The 18770-nt window shown below is 35.7% G+C and overlaps 1 protein-coding gene across 2 annotated transcripts in view; it reads right to left on the minus strand.

The window, feature by feature from the left end:
• FNDC3A (fibronectin type III domain containing 3A) overlaps positions 1-18770 on the minus strand; it is a 158597-nt gene that overhangs the window by 106444 nt on the left and 33383 nt on the right. For both annotated transcript variants that reach the window (XM_006746812.3, XM_081814903.1), the window contains exon 3: positions 7732-7807. In XM_006746812.3, the coding sequence (XP_006746875.1) occupies positions 7732-7807 (76 nt within the window). The remainder of the gene's footprint in view (positions 1-7731; positions 7808-18770) is intronic.

Genomic DNA, 18770 nt, shown 5'->3' on the forward strand with positions numbered 1-18770 from the left:
TTTTTTTTTTTTTTTTTACCGCATTTGGGCTTTGACTCCCCATACCAGGCCATTCTACCCCTCAGTCCACCATGTGGACTACCTCCTTACCCTGCTATTCCACACCAGGCTATTCCTCTATGGGGATGCCCTCCTCACCCCACTCAGGTTCTCATTTCCTATGCTAGGCTGTCTGCCACATGTGGATGGGGACTTCCTCCGGCTCTGTATCTCCTACTATGCCAGAGGGATACCCTCCTCACCATGCTCAGGATCTGATTCTCCTTGCTGGACCCCACCCCCTACCTCCCATGTAGATATCCTCCTTGCCTCAATTTGAGCTCTGACACCTCAAACTAAGTTACCTCCTATCCCATAAATGCCCTCACACTGCTTGGGTTCTGACTCTTCTTGATGATTGCCTCCACTGTATGGACACTTTCATCACCTTGCTGGGGCTATGACACCCCATGCCAGGCTGTCACTGTGGAGGTCCTCCACACTCAGCAGCAGGCTGTTCTCTGTATCGATGTCTTTTTTACCTGACTCAGGCTTTGACTATCTCCTAAGGACCACCTCCAGCATGTGAATGGTCTGACCCTACTGGGGCTCTAACAACACATGTCAGCCTACCCCTCCCCAGAGATGACCTCTCACTTTGTTTGAGCTCTGATTCCTTACATCAGGATGCCTTCACATGTTGGTACTCTCACCTTATTCTGGCACTGATTCCCTACACTGGACTGCCCAACTGTATTGGTGACTTCTTTATCCTGCTGAGATTCTTACACCTTACACCAGGCCACCCCTCCTTGATGATACTCTCATTAGCTGGCTTAGACTCTGAGTCCCTATACCAGGACACCTTGCTGTGTGAATTCTCTCCTCACTTTGGGTTCTGACTCTCTGAATTAGGCTCTTCTCCTATGTGATGAACTCCTTACCCAATTTACACTCTGACATTGCACTCTGGAGCACTGCAGCTCATCTCCCCCACTCCTATCAATGCAGTGTTGCTATAGACTAAATGTATTCCCCCCAAACTCATACGTTGAAATCCTAATCCCAATGTGATGTTATTAGGAGGTAGGGCCATTGGGAGATGATGAAATCATGAGAATGGAGCCCTCATAAATGGGATTAGTGCTCTTATAAAAGAAAACCCAGAGAGCTCCCTCGCCCCTTCCTCCAGGATACAGCAAGAAGTCAGTAGTCTACAACCTGAAAGAGGGCTCTCACCAGAACCCAACATGCTGGCACTGTGATCTTGAACTTCCAGGCTCCAGAATAGTGAAAAATAAATTTCTGTTGTTTATAAGTCAGCCAGTTCCTGGTATACTGTTATGGCAACCCTATGAACTATGACAGGTGTCTATATTGTTCTGTACCACCTAATGGCTTTAGGACTGAACTATCATGCAGCAAAGAGGAGGAAGAGTCTCAATATCATCTTAAGAAATTCCTTTTGTGTTTAATAGGCAAGAGTCCGTTTCAAAAAGGAACTCTGACTAATACACATCTATACATTGCCAGGGCAGCTAAATTTCAAACCAAAATGTAAAACTTTGTATTTATTCCTATTACATTTTATCCATTTGGTTTTGACCTATCATTTCAATATATTCTGATCTCTTGAGCTTGATATTTATTGTTATTAATTGTCCTTGGTAACCTTCTGACACCTGAAAATCTTATAAACATGCCATTTGTGTGAAAGCTACTGACTAAAGAAAGACCGGGGTACCTGGGTGGCTCAGTCAGTTAAGCATCTATCTTCAGTTCAGGTCATGATTCCAGGGTCCTGGGGTAGAGCCCTGAGTCAGGCTCCCTGCTCGGTGGAGAATCTGCTTCTCCCTCTCCCTCTGCCCCTCCCCTTGCTCGTGCTCTCTCTCTCTCTCTCTCTGTCTGTCTCTCTCAAATAAATAAAATCTTTAAAAAAAAAAGACTTCTAAAAGAAAGAAAAAAGAAAGAAAGTCAGTCAAAGAGAGCCCTAGAAGACAAAGTCCTGGATAATACAACATAAGACAAAGCTTTACTGGCAATGGGCCGGTAACCAAATTTCATTTCATCTTAAAGATACATAGGATATATAAAGATATATAAGAAAGTCTGTCAAATAAGTTTGAGGAAATAAAGAGTGCCAGCTTACACACTTCTGTCTTTTACTGAATACTGAATGAATGAATGGATGAAGAATATAAGGCCTTCACTGTTGTTGAAATGTAATTGTGAAAGCAATGTTGCAAAATATATCATTAAAATGTAGATCTGGTTAATACATGATCAGCATAATTAGGAGTTATATGTCTGATGCAGGTCTTGGGTTCTATGATTGCACAGATATAAATAGTATGTCCAAAAGGCATAGTATAATAATAATCTCTATGATTAATTCTGTTCCAAATTCTATATGATGGACACACACACACCCTATTTACACAAACAAGTGTAAGACAGGATGTAAAAATAATCACTAAATTGCTTACTATACCTGATTTATATAATAGTACAAGACAGAGCTGGAACTCAAAGCCAGGTACCATGTGCTTAACTACTCTCCTATTAGGTTAATAAAATTAAACAATCATCAATATTGTTGCTTATCTTCCTAAAATATGTAATTTGAAGGGACCAGAGCATATAAAAATTATTTAGGCACTTCTGGTCTGTATATTCTTTTCACTTTTTTATAACTTTCTTTTGCAGAGTAGCATGGAATCACACCAAAGTAGAAGTTCCCTAACAATGCAAAGCCACTAGATATTTAATTATTAAATTCTTCACTTGATCTTAGCCAAAAGGCCGAGAAGCGATGATTATTAAATTCTTATTCTTTAGTCCTACTTATTCTTTTTGAGGAGTCATAAAAGAAAAAAAAAAGTGAGCCATACCTGCCTTTCAGGAAGGAGTGTTTTTAGAGAAAACTGTTTGCCTACATATATTTCATTTGCTTGGCATGTAGAAAGTGGTCAAGAAACATTAGTTTTTTCTCTTCCTCATTCAACTTAATTAAACACTCTCTATGTAAAATATATGTAAAACGTAATTTCTGCCCTCATTTATTTCTGTATGGGCATCCAGAAGTAGGTGAGGAGAAAAACTGAAAAAAGGACCTTTTCTGCAAACACTTTACAGAGCAGATGATGTCTGATGGATAGGTACCAATTTATCGCCATTAAAAGCCAGCTCTACTACAGGGATCTTAAAGAGTTTACCACATACACTCTATGAAATATGCTTCCAGGACCTTCCTAGTAACCGAAATTCAGAAAACTTGCCTCATTCTCTATTCTTCATACTTCCCCACAAAACAAAACTAAGAAGGGCAGTCTTTAGCATATATTACAAAGATTAATACTAAACCTGAAGATTTACATTCAATATTTTACTTTCCTACATACAATTACCAGGCAAGGATGAATTTTCATAATATCTATCATCATACAAACAATCTGTTGAAATGCCATTAAAGCACTTCACGAAGAAAACATAAGAACAAAAAATTGCTAGATCAGTGTCAAAATACCTTTTAACAGAAAAAAGATTCAAGATCATACTTTGATTTCAAAAGAAATCATGTGTTTGTGCTGAAAGCAGTAATGGCTTAGGATGGTAAAAATGAGGTATGGGTTAGAATCATGCAGTATAAATAAACCTAACCAATGAGGAGAATGGCAACTGGAAAGTTGTAAAAGGCAGGGAACTATACTTTTAGATATTTAAGAGTGGTGTAGGATCTAAAAGGACATGAAATAAGGTAAGGAGTAAAGGAAGACAGACATTAGATCCTGGATAAGACTCAGAAAAAATGCCATGGAACAATAAAAAGATGATCAAATCCAGTGAACAAAGTATATTCTTTGCATTATACATATGAAACATATTTTGAAAAACAAATATTGAAAAGTCTTGTTTTTGGCTCCTAACCATTTATTTCCTTCTTTTTTCTTTTTTAGGGGTGGAAGGAAGAGAGAGAAGCTCAGCACTGCATTTAGAAGAGTATTTGTTCCATTTTACTGGAAGGAAAACATTGCCAATCTTTTTATTTTTCTTAATTAATTTTTAAAATTATGTTCAGTTAGCCAGCATATAGTATATCATAAAGACATTGCCAATCTTTCCAAACTGTAAACTAGATGTTAACTCTCCAGCATAATCTCCTTCAATGGCTCTTCCTTACCTTTGCAATAAAGTGAAAGTTTTAGTATGGCAGTCAAGCCATTTCAAGATCTGTCTACATTTTCAGATTCATCTCCATCTATATCCCCTTTATACAATTTTTTTTTTTAGCAATTCTGATCTCTTTGCAGTTATTCAAAAAAGTTAAGCTATTCTTTCCTTCTGTTGCTTTTGTACACTGTTTCCTCTGTCTAAAATGCTTCCTTGAGATCCTTTTGTCATTTGCTAGTGTCCTTAAAGATAGGTCACATATACTTTCTCCTTGACAGATTTTCTTCCTGACATACACTCTGCATCACAGTAACCCTCCTATGCTTCCACAACACCCTGTGCATATCTCTAGTAGTTCTTTTTATACTGTAATACAACTGTTAATTTCCCCCCTTTCTTCCCTACTACTCTGTGTTCTTGAACGACAGGAACGGTGTCTTAGTTTTCTTTGAATCCCCAATAGCTGGCAGAGTATACCTCAGGAGACAGTAAATTCAAGAAAAAAAAATTAACAATTTGTCTTTCCAAAAAGTATGCTATAGTAAAAAAAAGTATTATATTGAGCTCTGCCCATAACTAGCTATAACTCACAAATTATGAACTTCAATTAAATAAGGGGATCACCTAGATCTCTAAAGTTCCCTGTGATTTGTCAACCTAGTTTTTGTTTTATAAATTCTTGACAGATAATAAAACTCCTTTAAAAAGAATAGTCTTTATTTCAAATGTTTACTAATTTACATGGATTTACCTCAGTTTTCAGGTTTTTGCTACTGAGGTTTTCTTTACTGGTCACAGTGGCTGTGAAGAGAAAAGTTTTCCTAACTTGATAGCCTTAGAGCCAAGGATCCTATTTTACTCTGAGCCTCACTGGCATATGATTTTCCTCCCTTAAGACTTTGTTATCTGTTGCCTCTGCTTCTATTTCTACTCTTAACTTTTACCTAGTTCTACAACTAGTTCAGGAAGATGTCTGCCACATAACAGAAACTAGTGATAGCAAAGGGGAAGAAAAGGAGAAGGTGAGCTCCAGGAGTCATTAGTCTTTTCTCATCCTGTCTTCTTTTGCTTGGAGTGGGGGCACACTGGTCTTTACAAAAACTTCACCCCAGTCTCTTGTTCACTACTACTCCTTCCACCTTTATCCCATCTTTTAATTTAAAAAAACAAAAACATAAGAAGGAGAGAGCTTTTTATTTTCTTTCAGGTTCCCCTTATCCTATCCTGTGTTTTTAAAAACTCTGCCCAGTAATTTTAAAATAAAGTCTCCACTCTTCTACTCTGTCATTCAGAGAGGAGTCTCCCTTTCCTACAGAAGCAGAGGAATGTGTCCCTGCCTAAAAATACCTTCACATGGTAGTCAATTCCTACTATTAAGAGACTGTTAGTACTACAGGCACATTAAAAATTAGTCTTTTTTTTTTTTTTTGATCCTGACTGAAGGGGTAATTACCACATAAAAATCAGTTTAATTGATTTTATAAGGGAGGAGATTCACAAATTACAGTTACAAATTAACTTTTAAAATAGAAGTTATTTAAAATTCAGTCTGGTTATCCAACTGCAATTAATGGTTTTTGTATTTTAAGTCACACTATAACAGTAATGAGGATACTCACTTGCAGATGTGTTTGAAAAGACCAATTAACGTTATACTAGTTAAAATGCTTCCATCATAAACAATATTTACTGAAAACAATTTGAAGAAATGTACAAATAAACCTAAGATGTGTGCTCTATTAGAAACTTACATTCTAAGAGCTATCCAGTATGAAAATGGAATTATTTTATAAAAACCTAATTGGTTGGGCGCCTGGGTGGCTCAGTTGGTTAAGCGACTGCTTTCGGCTCAGGTCATGATCCTGGAGTCCCGGGATCGAGTCCCGCATCGGGCTCCCTGCTCGGCGGGGAGCCTGCTTCTCCCTCTGACCCTCCCCCCTCTCATGTGCTCTCTCATTCTCTCTCTCTCTCAAATAAATAAATAAAATCTTTAAAAAAAAAAACCTAATTGGCAAGTAAAGACAGGCAAAGTTTACTATACTGCTTATAAATTCTACTACCCGGTTTCTTTTAAGCTCATAATATGTGGACTCTTCCTATTTGTGTTTGTGTGTGAAGTTACCTTAATTGATACACAGATTTAAACTGACTTAGAGAACAGAAGGCATATAAGATTCGGATGGCAGGCTAAAAGTTTTAATTTTAATTACCGAGCTAATTACTTCTCTGGAAGGAGTAAGTTCTATTTCTTCTTTGATTAAATAGATTAGATTGTCCCAGTAAGATGGAGGGGTACCATAAATCCTGGTTTACCTGGGACAATCTTGACTGATAACAGTTGTCTTGGAGTAGTTGCTATGGTCCTCTTTCACTCTCACAAGTATCAGTTTGGATGAGAAAGCATATGGTCACCCTACTTAACATGCTCTTTTCAAATTAAAGCAACAACTGTTAGTTAGGTACCCAATATGTGGAAGGCCAAGAACTGAAGGGGATACAAAGAAATATAAGAAATGGTATTTGCCCTCAAAGTGCTTAGGACTTAGTTTGAGAGACTGAATAAACATTTCAAGTTAAACATACAAAATTTAAATGGCTTAAAAAATATAACTAGAACAAATATTACAAGAAAATATGTAGTTACTTGTTAAATGAATGGCACAATAATTAGTTAGGGGTTTCCCGAGACATAATGGTCACTTTCTATTAAACAACACCACTACATCCTTCACCACCATTTACTGAGTGCCTTGTATGTGCTAGGTGAGGTTTAGAGTGCTTTACATGCATATTAGTTAACCCTCACAATCATCCTAAGAGGTGTAATATTATTCATAAGGAAGGGAATTTTACTGATGAGAAATGTACCTGATAGAGGTTAAATAACATGCAAAAGTTCTATCTAACTAGTAAGTTAGCAGAGTTGGGATTTAAACTATGGTTCTCTAATACCAAAGTCAGTGATCTTTCTATTGCTCTTCTCTCTACATAGAGAGTGGTGGTTCTAAACTGTGGGTGCTTTTGCCCCCACCACCCCCCAGGGACATATGGTAATCTCTGGAAACATTTTTGTTTGTCATAAATGTGGTGGGGGGTGGCTAGTGACTTTACAAAAATTTTTTTTTACAGATAAGATCTGAACTCAGTATTGAAGCATTGGTAGGATTTGAATAGGCTAGGGATGGTAGAGGTAACGGCAGATTATAGATAAGAATAGTACAGAAAGTACAGGACAGGTTCAAGAAGATAGTGAATAAGCCAACTTAGCAAGACAAAGGAACACAATATTAAAGGGAAAGTGAAAGCAAGACTAGGAAGATGCAATAAATTTTTTCTAAAGATTAAGGAACCTGAACTGGATTCACTGAAGATTTTTGAGAAGGGGAATGTAAGATTAATCAAGAAACCAGGGAAAAGAGAATAATGAGAATGATATTGGAATAATTAAGTCCTAAGGTATTCAGAGTTTGTGCGTTGGTGTGGCGGTGGTAGTGAGAAAGAAAGGAAGAAACCATAAGCATGTAAACTTTTATGTACCATAAATTTTTGTCATCTCAAAGGATAACAAATTACCATTCTTACCTGTAATGCACTGAAACTGTCCATCTTCTCTTCTTATGGTAAATGCTTCCCCTGGGTTAACTTGTACCAAAATGACCTTAAAATGAGAGAAAGAAATATTAAAATAAAAAAATAACAGAGCAAATAACAACAATCAAAATAGGGCAAATCAGTGTAACAAAATACTAAATGTTGCTAAAATATATGTGAGCTATTTAACCTTATGAAAATGGGATTACACATTTTACACATTTGTTAGAAAAGTATTACTTCACTTTTCTGGAGGTCAGACTTAAACCAAAAGGGAATAAAAAAATACGGTGGCACACTTTTATTGGAAAGTTAATAAACTTCACTCTGAAACAAAGATGGAGTCAAACAATATTTGGCAGATCTATGCTTAGTTCATTATTGCTAAGTATTTCATTTTGTTTATTTATGTATTTATGTATTTATTTAAGATTTTATTTATTTATTTGACAGAGAGAGAGAGACAGCGAGAGAGGGAACACAAGCAGTGGGAGTGGGAGAGGGAGAAGCAGGCTTCCTGTTGAGCAGGGAGCCCAATGTGGGGCTCGATCCCAGGACCCTAGGTTCATGACCTGAGCCGAAGGCAGACGATTAACGACTGAGGCACCCAGGCACCCCTAAGTATTTCATATTCTTTAAAGATAAGTAGAGCTTGAGATGAGCATACCTGAATTAGTAGGACATTTCAAATTATATCTGGGAATATGTTAAATTAATCCCACCTTTTTAAGTAGTTTTCATTATATAGATTATACATTCTAATTTTATGACGTCTGAAAAACAGCAAACTGGAAAAAAAATCTGAAGTCCTTCTATCCTACAATAAACACTGTTAATATTTTGATAAATTTCTTAGTCTTGTTCCTTATGCGTAGGCTTAATTTTCCCCCTTAAATATACATATAAGATCTCCAATTTGGTATCTTTTAAAGTTTAATATTTTAAAAAAGACTTTTCCATGCTATTGATCACTCAAAGTACTTCATCAAATGACCATACCATAAACTCCTTATCCATTCTCTTATATAAGGAATTTAGGTAGTTTTCAATTTTTCCATTATTATAAACAACGCCAAAGTGAACAATTTGTACACAGTTTTCTCCTCTTTAATCAAACATTTCCAGTTAATTTTGAGTGGTGTTTAAGGTGTGTGTGTGGGGTCTGGTTTCATTCTTTTACATGTGAATATCCAATTTTCCCAGCACCATTTATTGAAGAGATTGTCTTTTCTGCATTGAGTGTTCTTGCCTCCCTTGTCAAATGTTAGCTGACCAGACATGCATGGGTTTATTTCTGGGCTCTCGATTCTCTTCCATTGGTCTATGTTTCTGTTTTTGTGCCAGAACCATACTGTTTTGATTTACTATAGCTTAATAATATAGCTTGAAATCAGGAAGTGTGATGCCTCTCACTTTGTTATTCTTTTTCAGGATTGCTTTAGAAATTCATTTGGGGTCTTATGCGGTTCCCACATACATTTTCGGAGTGTTTTTTCTACCTCTGTAAAAATTGTCATTGGAATTTTGATAGGGACTGCAATGATTCTTAAGATGGCTTTAGGTACTATGGATATTTTAACAACACTAATCCTTCCAATCCACGAACATGGGCTACCTTTCCATTTATTTGTGTCTTCTTCAATTTCTTTCAATGTTTTGTAGTTTTCAGGGTAGAGATCTTTCATCTCCTTGGTTAATATTTCAGGCAAAGACTGAAAGACCCTCACTTCGGGTGCCTGGGTGGCTCAGTCAGTTGAGCGACTGCCTTCGGCTCAGGTCATGATCCCAGAGTCTGGGGATCGAGTCCCACGTCAGGCTCCCTGCTCAGCGGGGCGTCTGCTTCTCCCTCTGACTCTACCCCCTCTTGTGCTCTCTCTCTCAAATAAATAAATAAATAAATAAATAAGATCTTAAAAAAAAAAAAAAAGACCCTCACTTCAAGAGAAGTAGGTAAGAAGTAGGGTTAATGGAAAACACAAAATAAATTATTAGAAATAATCCAAATATATTAATAAAATAAATATAAATGGACTAAGCTTGCATATTAAAAAGAGAGAAAATAAAATTAGATTTAAAAATGTTACAGAGAGGGGTGCCTGGGTGGCTCAGGTGATGATCTTGGGGTCCTGGAATCGAGCCTCACATCCGGCTACCCACTTAGTGGGGATTCTGCTTCTCCCTCTCCCTCTGTCCCTCCCCCCGCTCATGGTCTCTCTCTCTCAAATGAATAAAATCTTTAAAAAAAAAAAGCTACAGAGTGAAAATGCCAAACCCACTATTTTGGTGGTCTATTTTTTTTTTTTTAAGATTTTATTTTATTTATTTATTGGAGAGAGAGAGAGAGAACAAGAGAGGGTACGGTCAGAGGGAGAAGCAGACTCCCTGCCAAGCAGGGAGCCCAATATGGGGCTCGATCCCGGAACTCCAGGATCATGACCTGAGCTGAAGGCAGTCGCTTAACCAACTGAGCCACCCAGGTGCCCTTGGTGGTCTATTTTAATACCTTTCTCAGTGATTAACAGAACAAGTACACAACAATCATCAAGGATATGGAAGATCTTAACAACATCACCAATAATCTTGGTTTAATGGCCATGTAAAGAATATTGCACCTAACAATTAGAAAATATATATTCTTTTTAAGCACATATGGAATTGACATAAAAATGAAAAGAATGGACTATCAAGAACATCATAAATCAAGTCTTACAAACTTGAAAGAATCAATATTGCATGTCCTCTATTTACAGTTAAATTAGAATTACTAACTGAAAAATATATTTGCAAATTTTAAAAAGCTTCAGTAATTTGTGGATTAAGGAAGAAATCATAACAAAAAACCAGAAAATAGCAGTGAAATGTAACCAAAACATTGTACGTTAAAACCTGGAATATAGGCAAAATTTTATTTATCAAAAAACACAGACCTTTAAATACTTACAACAGAAAAGACTGAAAATTAATAAGTGTCCAAGTAAGTGCAAAAAGGCAGAGTTAACTCAAAGAAAAAATAAAAGGAAACAAAATAAGAACAGAAATAATGACTCAACACAAGAAACGCTGGAAGATGAGAAAATAGCTTTAATAGAAATCACAGTGAAGGATAAACAAGAGAAAAAAATTTAAGAGAAAAAAGTAGTCAGTCACCTTTCCGGCTAGGGAATTTTTATTTTCCCCCAAGAAGATTCTTGAACGTTGGGAGACTTTATGCAAGTAGATGGCTTTAAAATGCATTTTATAAAATCTAGGAACTTATCTCTCTACATAGGTTTTATTTAGGGGGCTAGCTCCTTATTACTCTATTATCTCAAATGTCATCTTTTTAGAAAAATTTCCCTGACCATCAAATTCCAGGGTATGCTCACATACTTTCTACCATATCGATCTATTTTATTTTTTACCTAGCACTTATCACTAACTGAAATTATTCTGTGCAGTTATTTGGTTAGTGGCTTACTGAGCAGTTTCTATTCCACTGGAACAAAAGCCCCCTGAAAGCCAACATCTTGACTTGTCTTACAAAATGCTATACCCTGGAGTTTGGCTCATAATAGGTTTTCAATAAACTTCTGTTTAATGCATTAAATAGATAAACAGTGAGGACCGGGAGTCATTCATTCATTTGACAAATATTTATTGAGGTCTTATTACAGGTGAGACTCTATTCTAGGTAATGGGTATAAAGTAGTAAACAAAATGGACAAAAATATCTGCCTTCTTGTTACTGCAGAGAAAGAAAGTTATAGGATTCAAGTTATACCACTGAATTATACCAATAAAGAAAATTATTTTTAAGTCTAAAAAAAATGTGGGCTGATTAGGAGAAATTCATACACACACCCTGTTGAAAATCACTTCACTTGCCAACATCACACATCAAACCAGAGCTACTCTTTGTAATAAAGGTGCATGCCTGAATTCTAAGCACACTCAGATTTCTGGCAACTAATCAGAAGATTTTGTCTAGCTTCAAAATGCAGAATTCACGTATCTTCAAATTACCTAGATTCCTACATCATTTTATATTCATCTGCACAGTGTAAATTTTCCATAACCTTATTATAAATAGTACAATGTGATAAGGAAAAGAAGAACTATGAATGATAGTTATTCTACCTGAGGTAAAATATTGCCACAAAGCTGCATAATCATAATAGCATAGCTTCTTAACATAGATTATCTAATTTAGTGACCAGAGAAATCTTACAAAGTAACTCTCAGAAGTGTGACAGGTGAGGAACCCTGGTAAATCATCCATCATTTTGTGATTCATATCATTGATGCCTCTATTTGCAAAGGGATATATTAGAGAACAAATTTTACAAATACAGTATCATAAATTGATTACTTAGTACTTTATTGGACTTTAACAATGAAATTCTTCAATATCTTCAAATTTCACAGAAACTAATGATTTGTGCTCTTAGGTTTATACTTATCTCAAATGCACTGCCGGTCCTTCAATCCCTAACCCCTTTAAGAAATCAAGTTCAGTCTTGACAGTTTCACTATACTCTTTATAAAATATACTCAAACATGTTTCTCTTCCCTAATCAGTTTCTTTCACCTCTTACTACATGCTTAATAATAGATTTGATGCCATGTACAAGACTCTACTGATAGGATATATCAGCCAGCCAGTTTTCCTTTATCATCCTTTAGTGAAATGCTGGGCACGTCTAATGCCTGGTAACATTGCCAGGCATTAGACATCTAATGCCAATAACATTCCATTGTATGAATACATCACATTTATCCATTCATCTGTTGATGGACATCTGGATTGTTTCCACCTTTTGGCTATTATGAATAGTGGTGTATAAGTTTTTACATGGACATATGTTTTCATTTCTCTTGAGTATATACCTACGAACAGAACTGCTGGTCATATAGTAACTAAGATTAATTGAGTTAACTGCCAGACTATTCTCCAAAGTGGATTCCCAGTTTACATTCCCACCAACAGTGTATGAGGATTCCAATTTTTCCACATCTTGACAACACTTGTTATTATCTGACTTTTTGATTCTAGCCATTCTATTGGGCATCTCATTGTGCTTTTGATTTGCATTTCTCTAATGATTAATGATGTGGAGCAACTCTTCATATGCTTAATGGCCATGTCTATAATTTTTCTGAAGAAATTACCATTTAAAACATTTGCCCACTTTTTAATTGGGTTGTCATTTTACTGTTATAAGAGTTCTGTATGTATTCTGAATGAGCCCCTTTTCAGATAGGTATAGGATTTGTAAATATTTATAGGATCTGTATGTATTCTGAATGAGCCCCTTTTCAGATAGGTATAGGATTTGTAAAAAAAAAAAAAAATAGGCTGTCTTTTCAGTTTCTTGATAGTGCCTCTTGAAATACAACATTTTTCAATTTTGATGAAATATAACTTTTTATTTTGTGTTGTTAGTATCCCATCTAGGAAACTGCTGCCTAATTCATGAAGATCTGCCCCTATGTTTAACAGTTTTAAAGTTCAGTGCTTATTTTAGAAGCTTGATTTAATTTTTGTATACAGTATGAGGTACACGTCCATCTTCATGCTTTTGCATGTGGGTATCCAGTTATTTCAGAACCATTTGTTAAAAAGACTATTTTTTCCCCATTGAATCATCAGGCATCCTTGTGAAAGTCAACTAACCATAAATATAAGGGTTTGTCTCAGGACTTTTTTTTTTTTTTTTAAAGATTTTATTTATTTGACAGAGAGAGACACAGCGAGAGAGGGAACACAAGCAGGGGGAGTGGGAGAGGGAGAAGCAGGCTCTCCACGGAGCAGGGAGCCTGATGTGGGGCTCGATTCCAGGACCCTTGGGATCATGACCTGCGCCGAAGGCAATGCTTAATGACTGAGCCATCCAGGCGCCTCCATTTCAGAACTCTTAATTCTACTCCACTGATCTCTCTATATATCTATCATTATGCCAGTACCACACTGTCTTGATTACTGTGGCTTTATAGCAAGTTTTAAAATTAGAAAATGTTGAGTCCTGCAGCTTTGTTCTTCTTTTTAAAGACTGGTTGGCTATTCTGGGTCCTTTGTATTTCCATATGAATTTCTGATGTACTTGTCAATTTCTACAAATACTCAGCTGGGATTTTGCCAGGTAATGTGTTGAATCTGGACAATTTAGATGGTGCTGCCATCTTAACAATCTTAACAATATTCTATCATCATGAGTTTTCTTTCCATTTAAGTCCCCCTTTCAATGGTGCTTTGCAATTTTCAATGTACAAGTCTTATACACCTTTTGTTAAATTTCTTCCTACATATTTTATTCTTTTTGATACTATTATAAGTGGAAATGTTTTCTTAATTTCATTTTCAGATTAGTCATTGCTAGTTTAGAAATACAACTGATTCTTCTACAATGAACTTGTATCCTACAACCTTGCTGAACTCATTAATTCTAGTAATTTCTAAGTGGATTTTAGGATTTTCTTTTTACAAGATCATGTCACCTGAGAATAAAGAAAGTTTTATTCTTTTTCTAATCTGGATGCCTTTAATTCCTTTACTTGCTTATTTGCCTTAGCTGGAATTTCCAGCATAATGTTGAAAAGTAGTGAGAGCAGGACATGCATGTCTTATTCTCAATCTTAGGGAAAAAGCATTCAGTCTTTCACCATTAAATATGTTAGCTGTTGGTTTTTTTTTTTTTTTAATAGATGCCCTTTATGAGATTGAGGAAATTCCTTTCTGTTTCTAGTTTACTGAGTATTTTTATCATAAAAGGGTTTGAATTTTGTCAAATTCTTTTTCTGAGTCTATCAAATAGATGATCATGTAGTTTTTGCCCCTTTTCTATTACTCACGTATTAGACTGACCGCTTTATGTATGCTAAACCCATTTTGCATTCCTGGACTAAAACCCATTTAGTTGTGGTATATAATCCATTTTATACATTTCTGGGTTTGGGTTGCTAGTATCTTGAAGATCTTGTGTCTATATTCATAAGGAATACTGATCTGTAGTTTTCTTATGTCTCTGTCTGGTTTGAGGTTGGTGCTAATTCTCCTTTAAACATTTAGTGGTATTCATCAATGAGGCATCTGGGTCTGGGCTTTCCTTTGTGGAAATTTTTTTGGTTATAAATTCAATCTCTTTACTTGCTATAGCTCTATTCAGATTTTTAGTATTTTTCTTAAGTCAATTTGGTAGTTGTGTCTTTCTAGGTATTTGTCTAGTTCAGATAGATTATGTTTGCATAATTGTTCACAGTATTCCCTAATAATCCTTTTTGCATCTATAAGATCTGTAGTAATGTCTCTGCTTTCATTCTTGATTTTAGTAAAGTGAGTCATCTTTCCAGTAGGTCTAAAGGGTTGTCGATTTTGTGATCTTACCAAAGAGTTAACTTTTGGTTTTGTTGATTTTTCTCTATTTTTCTAGTCTCTAGTTCATTTATTCCCACTCTAACCTTCACTTCCTTTTGCTTGCTTTGGGTTTAGTTGGCCTTTTTTCCTAGTTTCTTAAGGTTGGGTTATTGATTTGAAATCTTTCTTTTTCGTTAACATAGGCTTTCAAAGCTGTAAGTTTCCATCTTAGCACTGCTTTAGCTATATCCCATAAATTTTGGTAGGTTGCTCTTTTGTTTTCATTCATCCAAAAGTATTTTCTAATTTTCCTCGTGATTTCTTTCAGTGGTTATTTAGGAATGTACTGTTTAATTTCCATATATTTGTTAATTTCCCCAATTCTATTCTGTTATTGAGTTCTAATTTTATTCCATTTTGGTTAGAGAATATACTTTGTATTATTTCTGTCTTTTAAGATTTACTGATACTTGTTTTATGGCCTAGCATATAATCTATTGTGAACAGCAATCCATGTGCACTTGAGAAGATTATAGATTCTGCTGTTGGATGGAGTGTTCTACAGATGTCTGTTAGAGCTGGTAGGTTTTACAGTGTTGTTCCAGTCTTCTATTTACTTATCTTCTGCCTAGTTGTTCTATTCATCATTGAAAGTCTGAAGTCTCCAATTACTATTGTTCAATTGTCTATTTCTCTCTTCGATTCTGCCAATTTTTAATTCAGGTATTTTAGGGCTCAGTTGTTAGGTACAGAGTGAACCTTTTACCATTATAAAATGTCCTTGTCTCTAGTAACATTTTTTTGTCTTAAAAAGTCTATTTGGGATGCCTGGGTGTCTCAGTCAGTTAAGCGTCTGCCTTCAGCTCAGGTCATGATCCCAGGGTCCTGGGATCGAGTTCCACATTGGGCTCCCAGCAGGAAGCCTGTTTCTCCCTCTCCCCTGGCTCCTCCCCTGTGCTCATGCGCTCGCTCTGTCAAACAAATAAAATCTTAAAAAAAAAGTCTATTTGTCTGATACAAGTACAACCATTCACCTTGCTAGAGTTTATACTGTATGTCTTCTTCCATCTTTTAAATTTCAACCTATTTTTGTCTTTGATTTAAAGAGTGTCCCTTATAGATCCAGCACACAGATCATGGGTTTTTATCCATTATGTCAATCTGTCTTTTCATTGCCATGTTTACTTCATTTAGATTTAATGGAATTTCTGATGAAGTATAGTTCACATCTGCCATTTTGCTCTTTTTCTTCTATGTAATTATGTCTTTTTTGTTCTCCAATTCTTCTATACTGCTTTTTCTTTCTTTTTTTTTGGTGTCAAACATTTCTCGTGCTCCATTTTAATTCTCTGTTTCTTTTACTACATTTCTTTCTTTTTTATTTTCTTAGTAGATGCCCTGGGGATTACAATTAACTTCTTAATTTATAACAATCGAACTGAGATTAATTCCAGTTTCAATTATATATAAAAACTTTGCTCTTCTATAGTTCAGTTTTTTTTTTTAAAGATTTTATTTATTTATTTGAGAGAGAGAATGAGAGAGAGAGAGCACATGAGAGGGGGGAGGGTCAGAGGGAGAAGGAGACCCCCTGCTGAGCAAGGAGCCCAATATGGGACTCGATCCCAGGACTCCAGGATCATGACCTGAGCCGAAGGCAGTCGCTTAACCAACTGAGCCACCCAGGTGCCCTATAGTTCAGTTTTTTGCCCCCTCCTTTGTGCTATTATTTTAATACTATTTACATCCTTATACATTATAAGCCAATCAACATAGTATATAATTATTTATTGCGTATGTCTTTTGAATCAGACAGAAGAATTAAAAATAAAATATACTTCCCTATCTTTTGAGCACACCTATGTAGTTACTTTTACTGGTGCTCTTTACTTCATATGGATTCATTTACTGTCTTGTGAATAGTCTTACTGAATGCAAGCAAAGAGTGTTAAAAAAGCATTCACTAACCATTCCTATAAGCCATTCCTAACCATTTCTGAATTGCTTTATTAGTATCAACTGAATCACTATTTACCTAGAACCAAATGTTTTCAATTTTTGAATTTAAACTCAACTTCCTTTCTTAACCCAAAGTGACTTAGACTAGGGATCAGAAGACACATTCTAGGGTCAACTCTGCCACTAAGTGTGTAACCTTGGATAAGTTAGTTAATGGTGAACTTTATTTAGTTTTTCCACGTGTAAAAATGTGAATTGCACTATTTTTCCTATACTCTCTTTCAGTTTGGAAATTCCATAATCTCATCATATTATTTTTCTAAAAAACAAAATTATCAGGTTTTCCCCATTATTTCCACTTCCACAGTTGGTATTCTCTAAATCCTCATTACTTTGTGCCTGATGGGGTGGCGAGATAAGTCAGTCAATGTTTTTTTATTTAGTATTTCCCCACCCCATTCTACTTAATTGTGTAGTTAAGTAGAAAAATTTTCCCCAAGGAAAATCATCCCATTGATCTACTTGTAAACTTTACTGATTACCTATTGCTTATTATCTCAAATCCAAAACTTAGAGCATTTAAAACTCTTTATCAACTATCTTATCTGTAATGTCTAAGCTTATGTCTTTCATTTCAAACATACGGAAAAGTAGAGAGTATTATACCAGTTTCTGGAATCAACCAGATTTACCATGCTGCCAAAGTGCCTCAAATGCCCTTTGGAAAGAGACATGTTAAGTTTTACAGACTTTTTTTTTTTTCTGACCTGTGATATATCTTATCATTTTTTTTTTCTTTTAAGATTTTATTTATTAGAGTGAGCAAGAGAGACAGAGAGATGGAGAGAATGAGTTGGGGGGAGGGGCAGAGGGAGAAGTAGACTCCCTGCAGAGCAGGGAGCCCGACATGAGACTCGATCCCAGGACTCTGGGATCATGACTAGTCCTGGGATCATGACCTGAGCTGAAGGCTGATGCTTAACTAACTGAGCCACCCGGGTGCCCCTTATCCTTGTTTTAATATTCTTAATATGCATGCCTGAATCCAGTATTAGTATATACCATCATTTTTGTGAGTTTTTTAGTTTATATTGGTGGCATCATGTTTTACATATACCTTTCTAATTTGCTATTTTACTCAATATTATACTTTTGAGATTCATCCATAGTATAATCCATGCAAAGGAATATTGGTATATAATACTCCATTGTATGAATCCTCCAAATTCCATTCATTTCTCTACTAATGGATATTTGTATTATGTCCAGATCTTTTATTATTACAAAACACAATAAACAGTCTTGCAAATGTGCCCTTATACACATGTAAGATTTTCTGTTGGATAAATATCTAGAAATATATGTTAGATTTTAGATATGCGCTTTTTCAGCTTTATTAAATATTGCCAGATCGTTCCTCCAAAAAGGTTGTGCCAGCAGTGTGTAAGGGATTACACTGATCTACAAGCCTTTCTATACTATCAGATTTCTTAATATTTTACATCCTGAGGTTTTAATTTGCATTTCCCTCCTTCAAAACATAGCTCCAACCTCCTTTCTTCCTCTAAAGCCTTACTCTCATGAATTACCCCCAAGAAGATAGGGTACTTTGTCTGTATATAGGTAGTGTGTGGCCAACTTCGCAGTTAACGTGAAATTCTTTTCTTTATGCAATAAGTAGTCATTACCGTGCCAGTTAAGTTAGCCACATGTTTTTAACTTTAAAATGCCAGTTTCAATA

This window comes from Leptonychotes weddellii, chromosome 3 (genome assembly GCF_054177405.1).
Source record: "Leptonychotes weddellii isolate Sample4059 chromosome 3, ASM5417740v2, whole genome shotgun sequence".
Classification (NCBI taxonomy): Eukaryota; Metazoa; Chordata; class Mammalia; order Carnivora; family Phocidae; genus Leptonychotes; species Leptonychotes weddellii.